Below are 16,190 nucleotides of genomic sequence, written 5' to 3' on the forward strand. Positions count from 1 at the left end.
ACACTCGTGTACCACTTATTCCATCTTTTGAAAAAATCAGGGAGAAAGGAAAGAGTAAGACACAAAATCATATAATGCACATTTACACAAAAGAGTTGGGAGATCAGGGCCATGTTGCTCTATCTCATAAAACCTACTATGTACAGGAGAAATAAATACACTGTTATTATCCTATTCTGCATCTTTACAATTACACTGAAAATAGGATAAGTAGCATACAAAGATCCACTAAGATTTTCTCCACAGGTATCTGGAATCTGGATTATCTTCATCCACAATAGTTCATGCAAGGCATTCCTTTAGAGGCATATCATTCTCATAACATCTACAATCCTAAGAACTGCGATGAACTGGCGGCCATGACATATCTTTATTGTTATTTTCCTTGCCTGAAAAATAAAATGCAAGCATAAGCCAAACTTTTATGTCCTTAATTCCATACAGAACTGTGAAATTTCAAGCATTGGATGTAAGCAAACCTGTCTCCAAATCCTCCGGAGGGTGAACACGCGTGCTTTCTTTGTGATGACAACTGAAGCATTCAGATTTACTAGAATCACTAGAGAATTGGCAGTAGGCTGTATGCAACTGATTATAAATATCTTTCATCCTTCCACAGCGCTCATCTCTCTTATCCATGTCAATAAGAACCTAAAACATACTCTTACTTTCATTTACGTGAATGAGAGACAACTGAGTGAGAAAGAGTGAGAGCAAGGGAGGGCTTACCTGTGTTGCAGTGTTCCTAAATACTGGGAGAAATCTCTCCCTACAATATTGGTGAAATAGAAGGGTACCAAGCAGCAGTGGAATGGTAAAACCAGATGCCACTGTTGATTGTTTTAGTCCAAACACCCCAAGTGCAATAACTTGAGCAAAGATCAATGAAAAAACAGCTGTGTTGTGAGCAATGGGCCAGTATTGTCCCCCACCATCATATCTTGTAACATACACATTCAGAATCTGTAAAGGCTAGTGTTACATTAAAGAAAACATTTATCCTATAAACAAATCAAATATAACCATTAATTATAGTTTTTTTGAACTAAACGTTAATTGAACCATAAAATAGTTAGGCGCAAATAATGATCTCCATGATCAACAAAATGAGGCAAAAACAAGATAGAAGTACTAACCTGGTTTCGGTAAACGAGGTATGCAAGGAAAAAGTAGAACAGTAAGAAAGGCAATATTAGGGGTGCTAAAATAGAACAGCTGAACCCAAGGAATCCAAACAGTAAGACCCTTGGAACTTCTGTATGATATGGAAAAGATAGGGCGCCATCATTTGAATCATCACCAGACCTGAGCACAAATCTCTGGAACAGATTGCAGAAAAGAGGAAACAATTGCATAATTTCACATGCCAAGCTTGCCCAACCCGACGATAGAACATATGTTGTGAAGTAGGTAGCCTGTATGCCATGAAAAAATCAAAGTGAAGTGAATAGCTACTCACAAGAAAAACTGTAGAAAATACTTCAGTGTTAATGAAATCTTTGATACAAGTGTACGTTCCACACAAGGAGTGTATAGTTTACAATAGGCAATCATGTGGGAATTTGGTTATCTTATATTTTACCTGCGCTGGTACTGCCTTGGCAAGTTGGGCAGGTAGTTCTGTTATACTGGAAAACACTGAGAGTTGGCTAATAACAGACCCAGCAAATACATTAACAAAGAACACATTCCAAATTGTAAAGTACAAGACTTTGTAGCATGCACTCTTCTTCCTTCCACTACGGGAAATAGAACCCTCCACTGCCGAAAATAGCATCATCACTGGTGGAACAGCACATAAAAATAAAACCAAAATTGCACTTGGGAGGTAACCAATCACCACCTCGCTCATAAATTTCCTGGAAAAAATTACTGGTTCAAATTAAAATGAACTGTATAGAATTTAAAAATTACCTTGTTAACCTTCCACATTCCATATTCATGAATAATCATCAAAAATAATATATAACAATTTTTATTTTGACAAAAAAAAGTGACTCAACAACTTCAATTTTTTGACATTGCTTATGTTTGAATTTTAACAAGAGAAAAAGTGCATGTTTAAAACAATACTTGGTATAGTTCCAAGCCTAATAATATGTCGGAAATCTTTTGAAATTTACCAACAGGATTTCTGGTAGACCAAGGACCATATGATCAAGAATTAGACTAGAAAATTCAGCATTCCTTATATAAGGCATCCTTGTTGCTAAGAAATTTAGATCAAGTGAAGTTCACACACAATTATTATGCATAATTATTTCTTCCAATTCTGGTCCAAGTATGTTGCCAAAAATGTGTCTCGTGCACAGAGTATAAGGTCCACAATAATTGTGTGCAACATCTTACATTTGAAGTATCTCTGTTAAAAACGGGAACATTTTCTCAAGCTTGTCTAGTTGAGTCAGCCCTTGTGCAAATGTGACAGGGATAAGGAATACAAGCATGAAGGTGCCGGATGCCACAACCGTAGCTATCTTACGAACCCAAAGTTGCCTATATGGTATGCAAAGGTTGGTCCAGTAAACATCATTTGGTTCAGGAGCAAGGTCTGTGACCCACAACATAGGATTTGATGTTTGAAGATTTTGGGCAGCCATGAGAGCAGCATAGCGATTTTTAAAGAACACAAAAGCGGCTGCACATTCCTGCTTTAGAGACCCAAACGTGAGCATAAGTTGTTAACATCACCTAACACATGATTCTATATACTTCTATAACTACATAATGAAAACAACAAAGAGAATACAATACATACTGTGACGACAGAAGTCATTCATATATTTTGATTATTTCATTTACAAAGTAAAGACTAATGTATAATGACTTTTCCGGTCATCACTGCTTGGTTGTATATGGACATGATTTAGGATAGGACATTATGGAATTATTTGATCCATGTAACTAACTCCACCTAGTGGAAAATTGCTTGGCTGTTGTTCTATGAACAATGGGAGTAGTGAGGTCAACTCTTGAATGCTTAATCAAAAGATTGGTTTTAATTATATCAAGACATGCTTTAATTATATCAAGATTGGTTTTAAAGATGTTAGGTGTTTGTCTAACAATGGATTTTATGTAAACAGACCTAAAAGAATGCAGCTTCACTAATGAGACGATGCTTTAATCTTCAATTTACATAATTCTTCTTTTCTACATTGAAATCAAAAGGCAACCAATCATACATCATGTTGGAGGCTTTGACATAGCAGAAAAGAAAATAATTAATTGAATCACAAAAAATCCAATGGAAATGAAAGAGGTTAGCAAATATTAATGACAAATCACATACTAAATTTTTTAATATGATAGTTCAAAGCCAGACCCTAAAGAAACCAAAGAAGTTCACATATTAATATAATAATAATAATAGTGTAAAATCAATCCAGACAGAAAATTGACCTTTTTTCTTCCATCTATATGCCTGTCCGTGTAACCTGTTCTCCCATTTATACTATCTATTTCATTAGAAATCTTCTTAAAAGAATTTGTAGGTCCTCCACAAAAGCAACATTGCGAAAAACTTGGCTTACAGGTCTTTCCCAACGAATCACCAAGCATCTTATACATAAGTTCTGCATCATCCTGGAGGAAGAAGATTAAAAAACAAAATTTCAATCAGTAGTTATGTAGAAGAAAAGACTCATCAAAATATCACGTTTCAACACTTAAGATCATAAAAGAAATCAGGAAATTTTGCAGACTTCCACTTTCATAATCATAATCAAAGCCAAACCCAATTAAATAGGGAATGACAAAACCAAAAGGCCCACCCAGGATTTGGAACAGCACTTAGTTTTGTGTAAAAAAATTCGTCATACTAATTCCCCATACTTGAAAAAGGTTTGAACCATGGTCAAAGAGGATAATCTTTTTTCCATCTCAAAGAAGATAGCAAAATGTAAAGTGAGGAATATGGAGCTTCTATCTGAAGCAAATAAAATTCCTAGGATTTGCAAGCTTCATTCAAAGGAAAATAGATATGAGAACAAAGTCTCACAGCAAATAGCCTAATGAAGTGCAAAAAATGAGTCAGAAGGTGAAAGAAATGCATATACTTATTCCTTAATGACCCCATATCTAAGTTTATCTACCTTGAACCAAACGAGTAAGACTCCTCTCCATTAATGGAGAGACAAGTTATTTTTGTAGTGTATTTTTAAGGCCAAAATTGTAATTCCAATAAAAAGTAAAGGTTATAAATGTCATTGTCTTTTGAATTTTGAGTGTATTTTTCCACTACCTAATGGAGAGGAGTCTAACTCGAACTAAAAAATGCCTTCAGGTAAATATTAAATACACAACATGTTGGCATTTATGACAACACTCAGTGTGACAAGCAAAGAGGGAGACAAAAATTACACATTAAAATTTGAAATTCTTTCAAAGTATAATACTGAATTTACAATAAAAATAAGTATTTAAAGAAGTTTAGGCAGACCTTCATTTTCTGAACTGTCCCAGACTTATACACCATTTGGTGTGACAAGTATGCTGATGCATGGTAATATGAGAAAAACTTTTTCACTGTGTCATAGTATGATTCTTCTGAAGACCAGGGTATTCCTCGGACAAGAATTGCAAAATGACTTGGATTTGGAGCCGACGCTCCAATAATATGTACTAGCCGCAAATTTGCAACATTCTTAAATTCCTGGACATAAATGCCACTCAGTTATCATATTTAAGATTACAAAAACAAATTGGTACATGACTCTATGAAAACAGATGAATGAGCTAAACCTAAAGAGTAGGTCAATTCCTTACAAAGTAAAGAAGAGTACAAGCAGCTAAAGTTATGATGTATAGTGCGAGACAATGAGCCCAAAGCCTGACATCAAGCAAAAGAAAATAAACAATCTATAAGTGACCACTTTATAGGTGTATTACTGAATGAAGTCATTACCAATTGGTGATTTAACATCTGAAAATGGAGGGGGGAAGCATAATTAAAAAGGAGAAAAATTCAGACCATGAACAATTCCAATTTTGTTTGGAGAAAAAGTTTGCACAAGTAATCTCCAAAAAAAATAACAACTAAAAAAACTTGAGTAGCTTTCTCAGTCATGACCAACAGATAGGGATGATCTAAATGTTTTTCTTTTTCCAGAGCACTATTCATTTTATAATAAATGGGAGCATTATTCATTCTTGCCTATGAAACATCAAGAAACCTTCTTATGTATTCTATTGTGTAGTTGTTTAATCCTTATTTTCTCAGCCACTACACACTATTGGCTGTATGAACTAAATTAACAATTTAACATAATGAAAATATCCATTTATAGATAAGAAATAGCTCGTATAACCTGGATCCTTCCTGGACGTTCTCAATGGTAAATACTTCCAGTGACTCGAAAGGTATATCCTTATGTATTCTGTCCCGGCCATAGTAATTCGCTGGAAGCACAAGAATAGTACAGATGACGGCAGCAATAGTAAAGACACGAATACTGAAGGAGAAAAAAAGTAACATCAATAGTTAGTAAAAATATTTAGTTTTTTATTTGATGTGGTTGTAAATGTTCGATTAGCAAATGATAAAAATCATACAAGTATATTGAAAAGTCGGTAAATTTGCCATGCTTAAACGGAAAAGGTGCTAAAACTTCACAACAGGCCCAATGCAAAGATGGGTTTGACATCACCAAAAAGCTATATACTAACTTGATGAATTAACTAGCTTACCTATGCCAATTAAGGGTCATATATAGTCAATATAATGTCACTTCTAGTTCCATGAGCACAAATCTCGGTTCTACTTTTCTACTTATTATGAAAACGATTAAGCAACTAATTTCTTATGCATGCAGTAGCCACCATGATGAATGATAGAAAATTAGAAGTACATTTGCCACAGAACCAGTGATATTAGATTTTATTTACTTGCACTGTCCAACGGTATACATGTATTGAAATGACTTTTGCTTATGTATCCCACTTCCTAACCCAATTTTAATTTTTAGCTATCATTTAGTCCACAGAATCAAACAAGGTCAACTCATTTGCAAAAAATAGTAAAACTGTTGTCTAACACAGTTAGGTTGTTAATACATGCTGAACAAAGAAATTATATAATACATATATCCCTGGTATCTATATTCTTGGGACAACATGTGCGTGTAGAAAGTAGACTTCAAAAACAAAGAAAATATTGTCATAACAATAAGCATAATAACATAATTACTTCTACTTCAAGAAGTTTCTATTTTAGGAGGATGGAACAACCTGAAGACAAGCATCCTGCTGAAAACCACAGCATCCATGCCACCAATGTCTAGTATTTCATCTTGCGTTGTTTCCCATGCTTTCATTACCCATGTAGGGGAAGGCACAAATCTTTCCAAGAGATCAACATGCTTGTCACGCCGCGAGGCTAGTCTTCTTCCAAAGTACACATTAGCGTTGCTGGGCTGCTTCCTTAATATTGAATAGAGTGAAAAGAGCACCGCACACAGAAGGACATTAATTCCGGCTGAAGCTAAAAGTGCAGCAATGTCCATCTCTGCCCACTGTATTGACAAACTTGACACATCTCATTACACAAGGAGAAAGATGTAAGACCAAAAAATCACCTGAAAGAACAAATATTCCAAGTTTTCAATCAGTGTCAAAGTAAGAAGGAACAGTTTATTCTGAAATTTAACCGTCAAGAAGAAGCTGTGTAGTTTTTAGAAAAATTGATTTATCATTGCCAATTCCATAGTGACATGGTAAGTGGTGTCTTAGGTATGTGGTTCACTTAGATATGCAATTTGTGACTTTTTATATTAATTTTATAGGACTCTTTATGACGAACCTGATACATACATGGTATGTTGTATGGTAGGTAGCAGTAAATGATAGAATTACATAACAATGGCCAATTCCTCATGCATTCAACATTATAAGTCCATAGACTCTAACCCAACCCAGCTGCGATTTTTTGTGAGGATTCGATCGGAGCAACACACACAAGAACACAAAGTAACATGGCATCAAGCATTATAAACTTTTCTATCATAGTTAATACTGTATCCCCTTTAAGTCTTTCATAAGTTACGGGAGAGACACAATAAACCAAACACAGAAAGAATAATTCGAAAGAGAAGTACCTGCATGCGTACAAAACAATTTCTGGATGAAGAGGAATTAGCCAAATTATGACAAAAACGACAGGAAGAAATGAAAACGTGGGTGAATGCGCTTCAATTCAACTTCACAAGAGGGTTTATACAAAAACTGATCCAGGCTACAAATAAAACCTGAAACCCTTCAACATATTTTGCATTTTTTAGGTCCTTAAGCTTCAAAATGAAGGAATATGTGTATGGTAAAACGGGGAATCGCATGAATTTGGTCTCAATTCTAAACACATTATTTGCCTTGCGCGCGTTTTCTCTCTCTCTCTCTCCCTCCCTCCGTTGTATTGCATATACACGGAAAACGGAAATAGCGAGTAACGGATTCTCCACGTGGCCAACTATGATTGCAATAACCGCCAAGAAGCGATTTTCTCATACGCTGCGTTGCCTATGCATCTCAATTCGCAAACCATGCTGGAACGATGCGCCTTTACGTAATTACGTTCATGTTTTTTGAATTTCCGCACAATCATTCTTTATTTGTTAATATTTTGTAAAGGTTATTTATAAGTATTTTTTACGTTATGTGCTTGAGCCTGTACTCAAATTTGACTATTTGGGCCTCATCCCACCCAAATAATAAGATTTGGGTTACATGATGGAATTCAATGCTCATTAATCTCAAAGACTAAAACGTAAAATAAAAAAGAATCCTTGCCATAATTATTACTAATGTGTCGTTTTATATATTGTGTTTGTCGAACTGTATTCTTATTTTATAAAATTAAATATTTAATTTTTATAGATTTTGAAAATTATAATATTTTTTTATTGGGTATACTTATGTTATAACTTTTTATTATAATGTCTATTTTAAGGTGAAATATGGTACTTACTTAGAATTATATAAATTTTTTTTGTAGAAGTTAAAAAATGCTAAAAACAAAATATGAAATTAAAAATTGGTCGTTACATCATGTTTTATCTTTATCTAATAATATTAGTGTGTCGATCGGCATACATTGTCTGTCAATCCACACTCTTATTTTGTGTGATATAAAGTGTATAAATATAAAAAGTGCATTATATAAACTCAATAAAAAATGTAGACTCAAATATAAAAATCATTATATTATAGGATTTTTATGTCAAACATCATAGTTACAAATTGTTTTTGACTATAATATAAAAATATAGATAAATATGGATATAAAATTATAAACTCACTTCACATCATTTTCCAAAATAAAAAACTAAGTCAAAAAGTGGGAGGGAATTCACTTACTCCAAAAACTTTACATCTTAGCCACTCATCCTATAGAAATGTAATGTTCAAACTATTGACTAATTCAAATCGCATGAACTATATGTACTATTAGATATCATACAAGTAATGACTAAGATGTATAAAAAGTTATTTAATTTACTCATAGGATAATGGAACCTCTCCACAAAAATAGGATAGAAGAATTCTAATAAACTAAAACTTAGTTGTAATTGGTCAGAAAAACACTTTAAAATTAAATTTTTAATTTAAACATATATTTTTTTCACCACTTGAGTGTTGATTAGTAACTTTATTTGAATTGTATGGTGAAAAGAAGAATATAAACGAAGATATAAAAAATGCAAGCGGGAAAGGAAATCTAAGAGATGTGTTTAGATTGTGGATTTAGTCATCAGAATCGTTGAATCCGATTCTGTGACGGTTAGGAAGGAGGAGAAAACATGAAGGATGGTGGGGAGAAAGATAAAGAGTGAGCTCTCCGCATTCTTTCTCTTCAATTTGTTATGCAACTTTGTTTCTAGTTTTCTTTTTCTCAATTGATTTTTTTAGGTTTAGTTTGAGATTCCAGATATTCGTGAATTTTGTGATTGTTGCTTATGGTGGATATTGATAGTTATTAGTTCTTTTGCAGCAGGTTTGTCCGCTATGAAGAACTGTTGAGTGGTTCTCTGTTCAGGTATTTAACCGTTTCTATTTCGTTACTACGTAGAAATGAATCAACATTTTATTTAAACTTATTTTTACAAAATAATGGCATTGAAGTCTTACTAGAGTAATTGCATGAGTGGTTGATGTTTTGAGTTTTCTAAAGTACAAAATCTTACTTATCTTATATTCTATGAATACATGACTTTCCTTTTGTGTTTTTACATGATTTGCTACTATGAAGAGTCTAGGTTTTTATTTTATCCTTTTGAGCTGCAGTGAGTCGCTGTGAAACTGATTGCGCATGCTGTTGAACACCGTGTTGCAATTTTCCAAGTCACAGACATCTTGGGGAGGCAATAAAATATTTCGATTAACATGAAAGAAATCCAAAAGAAGCTATGAAGGCTGGAGGGAAGAAGAGCCTGGTGCATATCATCACTTCCAGAGAGAAGATTGGTACAGGAAGGAAGGCTGATACAGAGAAGGATATCTTGTTCCAAACTCTGTCACAGACCAATCCTATCATAACACGTCAGTTAACAAAAATTAAATATTCATAACTTTATCAATTTTGCTTGTGATTGGTCAGGGGACGTGGTTGGGGACAGCAGATCCCCATCCGGCTGATACATCCTTCAGAGACGGGAGGACTGATTATCCAGAAGCACAGGAAAATGGAACTTATTCATCTTCTCTTTCCTTTCGATTAATTAATGATTTTCTCTTCCTAATCAACTAATGTAAGTGTATTTTGGTCACGAAAATATTTCTTAGGCACACAATTTTGAAAAGTGTCCCTATAAAAAGGACCAACACTACTCTATAACCTCAAAAAGGCTTATACAAAAGGAGTACAAGTTTGCCATACTGTTATATTTGTGTTCACATATGATGTTCATGTGACATCAATTCTGATTTGATTTCCTGTGGTGTGTCCTCCTAGCTGATTTTTCTTACATATTCATATTGCTCTCTGTGTCATCTAAATTACCTTTTTACTATGTCTTAATTTCCTTTCAAAATTCCCCGTCTTTGCAGAAGGCATTTAGGACCAAGGCGAAGGAGTATCATCCTGATAAGAACCAGAATAATATAGGCAGGTCTTTAAATTGTTATGATGCGTAAGATCTTGTAATCTTAAACCATGGCATTTATTAATCACGGGTCTGTGGATGTGAAACTGTTACAGTGTCTTCCCAGGCAAAGTTCAAAGAAGTGATGACTTCATACGAGGCAATAAAACATGAAAGAAACCAGAATTTGTGAGGTATTATTCCCAATAATAAATAAAGTTAGTTCCTCATTTCTACATTCAATTATCATCCAGGTAAAATATGGTTCTGCCGCGAGTAAAATTCTCTACCGGCTAGAGAATTAGATTACTGGATTCTTATTTTTTTCATTTTGGAAATTCATAGAAGAAAAGGTATGTAATCAATTTCATTCAGACATTCCATGCCCCTGTAAGGGGCTTTAGTAGATTCCATTTAGATTGTGTTTGCTCAATAACTCAATTCTCGTACAATATAATACTATGTTAGAGACACTTTCTCCAAACTAGATGAATTACACACCTCTTAGTGCTCGTACTTGGTTTGATTCATCATTACATATTTTTGAAAGGTCGGGTTTAACCATAAGCGCAACATTGATCACAGACATTTTCACTTTTCTGTATGGATTTAGTAGGAAGCTTAAATATAATTTTAGTCTATTTGTAGTTTTGACAATCGTCCCTATAATATAATGTTTTTAATTTAGTCCTTAGCTTTCTGGTCCCCAACTTTAAATTTGATTGGAAAGTCGTACATGACGTGACCAAGGCTACATCATTGTTGTCACATCAACAACATGTGAACTTAAGATTCTTAGAAGGACTGAAATTTAAAATATCCCAATTTAGGGGGATTGGGAAAATTTTCTAATTTTCAAGGACTATAAGCAAAATTATAAAACAAAAATTGTTGGTTGCCTTTGTTTCCTAATTCCTCTTGTTAATCACCAACTTAAATAAACATCACTCTTATCTCCATTATTCACCTTCTCTAAATGAAAAACACTTTGTCATCCTTTATCACGTTCACTCAAGATTATTGCAAGGACAATTGCATCTTCAATACTCCTTTGATCTTCTACCATCATCCAGTACTTTTTGTCGTGACAAATACATCAAATCAGGAAAGTGGTGAAGAGGATATGAGTTTTTTATTTCAAGATATTTCTTATTGTTTTTGAAGCATGTGAATAAAAACGGATGCAACTACATCCATGTAGTTTGATATTATAAAATGAAAAACACGTGATGCTATATCGAGAGAATATGCTTGAGCCTAATCATTTGAAACAGTAAGCTTGATTAATCTAGACAAGCAAAATCTGAAGTCGCATAGATAACCAGATTAAGAATTGATAACTCAACCACCAATTTACCAAAAAGACAGAGAAAAAACTGGTATATGACATCTTCCCAAAATCTGAGACCAGTTACTATCGACTTGTTTAAATTTTGTAGGTTAAAATTTATGTCATCCATATCCACGGTACGCAGTAGCTTCAGCCATTGATATTAATGAATACAGTGCCAAAAATGGCAAATAAGAAAGGCGTGTTAGTAACGCTATTAGGTAGATCGTGTCCAAAATATAAAAGCTTGGAATTTATTAGCATTACTACCTTTCTTATGGGAAGACTGGGGACTTGGTCAGCTCCACAATTTGGGAGGGACGGCTATGGATTTCTAACATTCTCCACCACCAACAAAATAAAATAAAATAAAATTATAAAAGTATGGAATAAAAATAGTTTAGAAAATGAATTATTAAATTAAATTCAAAGACACTTTTTTTGGCTTTTTTACTCATTGGTTTCCGCTTGGTTGTTAATAGAAGGTCACACTTCCCTGAACTTTCTCCACCTTTGATTAACCCACTTTTTAGTTTATAGTTTTTACTATACTGCATTAAATAAATGGTCTAAATAATCTTTAAACAAATTTCTGTTTTTTTTTTGTGTCACGCGCGAAGATGGAGACCCACAACCCAGAAAGAAAGGATGGAAGAAGCTTTCAATTTCAGCACGCAGAAGATCTCTGTAATTTTTAACCATCCTTACCTAACACGGTTAAAACATTGGAACCTTTGTGTGGTTGCTGTCAATGTTTATTAAAAATTAGGAGTTGGTAGTGGGGGTGAATAAAGGAAATTAAGGTACTTGTCGGAAATTTTGTGTCTTACATCGTGATTTTGACCACTTTTATCAATTGTGTTTACATTGCATTGTATGATGCTTAAGGTGTAACTGATAAAATCAAAGTGTTACTATTATAGTAAAATAGAATCCTTAGGGTAGGTTTGTTTATTTGACGGGTGAAGGTTCTTTCTGGGTAATATAATATAATATTCTATTCTATTATATTATTCTTGTTGAATTCCAGCTATGTTAAAATAGAAAACAAATTAGCACTCAGAATCAAAAACAAAGACGTGTTGAGCTGTTTCCCTTTCTTTTTCCACTTTCCATGTTCCAATATATGTTGCTATCTTTCTCCCATTTTCGCTCACTCCTTCTTTCATTCCAAGGTGTTGTAGTTGGACGGGGACCGATTCTGTTTTTGGACTGATCCATTATTATTAACTCATAGTGTTCTCTCTGAAAACAAGACCAAACACTTTCACCTTATAGGTTTGCTCCTAATGTCTCACTGTCTTAAAGACGCATTGCTCTGCTTTCTTCCTACACGCGTCTGTTATCATTATAATATCTTATTTTCCTTCTCTTTTCTGACAATGAGATCAAAGTTCTAGTCTTTTGCTTCTCCTTCCTCTCTTTTTTGAAGACCCTTCTACAGGGGAAACAAAATAAATAGAAAAAAAGGAAAAATATATAGAGAAGAAGAAGGGAGGTATAGTAACCTTTGTTTTTGTTCCCTGAGGTTGTTGGGTTCTGAGATCAGAACCAAAAATGGCAACTTTATTCAATTGGGGTGTGAAAGAGGGTAACAGGGCAACCCCAGTGGTGGTGAAGATGGAGAATCCTAATTGGTCAATGGTTGAGCTTGAGGGTCCATCAGAGGAAGATTTTCTCATCACAAACCCTTCTGCTAGTGCAAGAGACAAAGGAAGAGGGAAAAATGCAAAGCAACTCACATGGGTTCTTCTCCTCAAAGCTCATAGAGCAGCTGGTTGCTTAACCTCCATTGCCCCTGCATTGTTGACATTAGTCTCTGCCGTGAAGCGCCGTGTAGCCTCCGGAAGAACCGATGCTGATGTCGACAATGACCGTGTTGGCAGGGAGAAGGAGAACCCTACTGTTAAGAGCAAGTTCTATTCATGTATCAAAGTGTTTCTAGTTGTGTCTGTGCTTCTGTTATGTTTTGAGGTGGCTGCGTACTTTAAAGGTTGGCATTTTGGTGCATCTAATCTTCAGTTGGATTATTTGTATTGGGCACCTGCTTTTGGAGTCAAGGATTTTTTCAATTGGGTTTATGCACAGTGGGTTTTGATTCGGGTGGAATACTTTGCTCCTCCTCTGCAGTTTCTTGCAAATGCTTGTATTGTGCTGTTTTTCATTCAGAGTTTGGATAGGTTGGTTCTTTGTTTAGGTTGTTTTTGGATCCGATTTAAGAAAATCAAACCTGTTCCAAAAGAAGGTGTTTTAGATCTTGAGTCTGGGGAGAAGGGTTTCTTTCCTATGGTGCTAGTGCAGATACCTATGTGTAACGAGAAAGAGGTAAAGTACTATTTATGGCTATCCTTGTGTTTTTGTTGTTCAGTTTGAACACTTGGCTCTATGTCCTTAATTGTGTTGATCTACTAACTTTATGATGTGTTTTGTTTTTGTAGGTTTATCAACAATCAATTGCTGCCGTTTGTAATTTGGATTGGCCAAAGTCCAAGTTTCTAATTCAAGTTCTGGATGATTCGGATGACCCAATTACAGTATCACTCATCAAGGAGGAGGTTGAAAAATGGCAACAAGAGGGTGCCAACATTTTGTACCGGCATCGGGTAATTAGAGATGGGTACAAGGCTGGTAATCTGAAATCTGCCATGAATTGTAGCTATGTGAAAGACTATGAGTTTGTTGCAATTTTTGATGCCGACTTTCAACCTACTCCAGACTTCCTTAAAAAGACTGTTCCTCACTTTAAGGTAACTTAATTCAATGTCATTTTTTTAGTTACTATTGTCTTCAGTTTATAAGTAGCCTTTTAAACGTTTATTTGTCCTTAACTATTAGCAACTTTATAATATCTAGGCAGTATAAAATAATATATGACAAATATACCTCTCCATACTTCCATTTTTTTACCCAGTTTTTTAATCATGTGTGAAATAGTTATAAGTGCCTTATAACTTTGTTATCTTCGCTATAACTTGATGAACCTTGGTAGATGTTTATGTTTTAGTGAAATGATCCTCTTGGCGAAACTATACTGCAGGATAATGATGAATTAGGGCTTGTTCAAGCAAGATGGTCCTTTGTGAACAAGGATGAGAACCTGCTAACAAGGTTGCAGAACATTAATTTATCATTCCATTTTGAGGTGGAACAGCAAGTCAATAGTGTTTTCATTAATTTCTTTGGGTTCAATGGAACGGCTGGAGTGTGGAGAATAAAGGCTTTGGAAGAAGCTGGGGGTTGGTTGGAGAGGACCACTGTCGAGGACATGGATATCGCTGTTCGGGCTCATCTTCATGGCTGGAAATTTATTTTCCTCAATGACGTCGAGGTTTGCACAATAAATCATACCAACTGTTTATCAAAGTTAATTAATTCATTCTTAGACTCTTACTGATTTCAATTTATAAATGCTTTCAGTGCCAATGTGAGCTACCCGAATCTTATGAAGCTTATAGGAAACAGCAACATAGATGGCATTCTGGGCCAATGCAATTGTTCCGCCTTTGTTTGCCTGATATCATAAAGGCCAAGGTTATATGCTTATCTCAAGACATGTTTTTCTGATCATACAGTGCCATCTTTTGTTATAGTGGTCTTATTTGTGTTGGTATCAATTATGTTTTTGCAGATAAGCACATGGAAGAAATTCAATATGATATTTCTCTTCTTCCTTCTCAGAAAACTGATATTACCATTCTATTCATTTACCTTATTCTGTATAATTCTCCCCATGACAATGTTTGTACCTGAAGCCGAGCTTCCTGCATGGGTTGTTTGTTATATCCCTGCTACCATGTCGTTTCTTAACATTCTCCCCGCTCCAAAAGCCTTCCCCTTTATTGTTCCTTATCTCCTATTTGAGAACACTATGTCAGTTACCAAATTCAATGCCATGATCTCCGGCCTATTCCAGCTTGGCAGCGCATATGAGTGGGTTGTCACTAAGAAATCCGGCCGTTCCTCAGAGGGTGATCTAGTTTCATTGGTTGAGAAAGCAAAGCATCAAAGAGGGTCATCCGCGCCTGATCTCGAGGAAATGAAAGAGGAAATCCAAAGGCAGCAAGAGGAAAAGGCGGTTAAGAAGAAAAAGAAGAAGCATAACAGAATATACATGAAGGAACTTGCTTTGGCATTTCTACTTCTAACAGCCTCAGCAAGGAGTCTCCTCTCTGCTCAAGGAATCCACTTCTACTTCTTGCTATTCCAGGGCATTTCATTCCTCTTAGTTGGTCTAGACTTGATTGGTGAACAGGTTGACTAAGAGATGAAAAATTACACCACTTTGTATTATGTTCAGATTCATGCATGAATTTACATATACACAGATAAACAAGGGTGGACATGCATGCCCTTTGTATGAATCAATCACTGAAGATAGTTCTGGAGAGGGGATTCAAGAATGCCATCTTCCTCCACTACCAATTCCACCCAATATGACACTACATTGAATTTACTATGGGCTTGTAAGAAGATTTAGAATTTTGGAAAAAGATACACTTGTGTAAGTTTAGCCTTCTTTTGTTTTTTTATTCATTTTGTATTTTGTAATTGTATGTGGATTATTTCTTTGTCGGATCAATTCTTTTGTAACAACTATTGTGGTCCAAATTTCAAACCTCTATTGGACATTCCTTGACAGCAAAATGTCTAGAACAACGAATATTCTTTTGGAACGATTTCCTTGGTCCTGTGGCTATACAAATTGCACAATTTTTTGTTTTTATATCTACTTTCATAATGATAGAAAAGTGGGATTTTATTACTTTCATGAATGGTTCGTGATGATT

The 16,190-nt window shown here is 34.9% G+C and overlaps 2 protein-coding genes across 3 annotated transcripts; one reads left to right on the forward strand and one right to left on the reverse strand.

The window, feature by feature from the left end:
• LOC109327908 (CSC1-like protein RXW8) lies at positions 46-7,120 on the reverse strand. 2 transcript variants are annotated; one of them, XM_019561075.1, is made up of 12 exons: positions 7,095-7,120; positions 6,229-6,575; positions 5,310-5,453; positions 4,768-4,831; positions 4,442-4,654; positions 3,403-3,585; positions 2,350-2,648; positions 1,583-1,859; positions 1,137-1,415; positions 730-972; positions 480-651; positions 46-389 (listed from the first exon to the last, which is right to left on the reverse strand). In XM_019561075.1, the coding sequence occupies exons 2-12, from the start codon at positions 6,501-6,503 to the stop codon at positions 334-336; spliced, it is 2,205 nt and encodes a 734-aa protein (XP_019416620.1). In that variant the 5' UTR covers positions 6,504-6,575; positions 7,095-7,120; the 3' UTR covers positions 46-333. The 2 variants fall into 2 exon arrangements, with proteins under 2 accessions (XP_019416620.1, XP_019416621.1); XM_019561076.1 differs by having other exon boundaries at positions 49-389; positions 730-963.
• LOC109327910 (probable xyloglucan glycosyltransferase 12) lies at positions 12,437-16,126 on the forward strand. Its single transcript, XM_019561079.1, has 5 exons — positions 12,437-13,728; positions 13,842-14,150; positions 14,441-14,731; positions 14,821-14,934; positions 15,032-16,126. Exons 1-5 carry the CDS (start codon positions 12,961-12,963, stop codon positions 15,662-15,664), a joined length of 2,115 nt encoding a protein of 704 aa, XP_019416624.1. The 5' UTR covers positions 12,437-12,960; the 3' UTR covers positions 15,665-16,126.

Source organism: Lupinus angustifolius, chromosome LG15 (genome assembly GCF_001865875.1).
Source record: "Lupinus angustifolius cultivar Tanjil chromosome LG15, LupAngTanjil_v1.0, whole genome shotgun sequence".
Taxonomy (NCBI): Eukaryota; Viridiplantae; Streptophyta; class Magnoliopsida; order Fabales; family Fabaceae; genus Lupinus; species Lupinus angustifolius.

What these genes read in the sequence shown, in the direction of transcription:
- LOC109327910 (XM_019561079.1), top strand. Translation starts at nt 12,961, where the DNA reads ATGGCAACTTTATTCAATTGGGGTGTGAAAGAGGGTAACAGGGCAACC. An exon ending in CTATGTGTAACGAGAAAGAG is followed by an intron (nt 13,729 to 13,841) that starts GTAAAGTACTAT and finishes TTGTTTTTGTAG; the next exon opens with GTTTATCAACAATCAATTGC. An exon ending in AGACTGTTCCTCACTTTAAG is followed by an intron (nt 14,151 to 14,440) that starts GTAACTTAATTC and finishes ACTATACTGCAG; the next exon opens with GATAATGATGAATTAGGGCT.
- LOC109327908 (XM_019561075.1), bottom strand. Translation starts at nt 6,503, where the DNA reads ATGGACATTGCTGCACTTTTAGCTTCAGCCGGAATTAATGTCCTTCTG. An exon ending in AGCAGGATGCTTGTCTTCAG is followed by an intron (nt 5,454 to 6,228) that starts GTTGTTCCATCC and finishes TTTCTCCTTCAG; the next exon opens with TATTCGTGTCTTTACTATTG. An exon ending in TTAGGAACACTGCAACACAG is followed by an intron (nt 652 to 729) that starts GTAAGCCCTCCC and finishes AGTATGTTTTAG; the next exon opens with GTTCTTATTGACATGGATAA.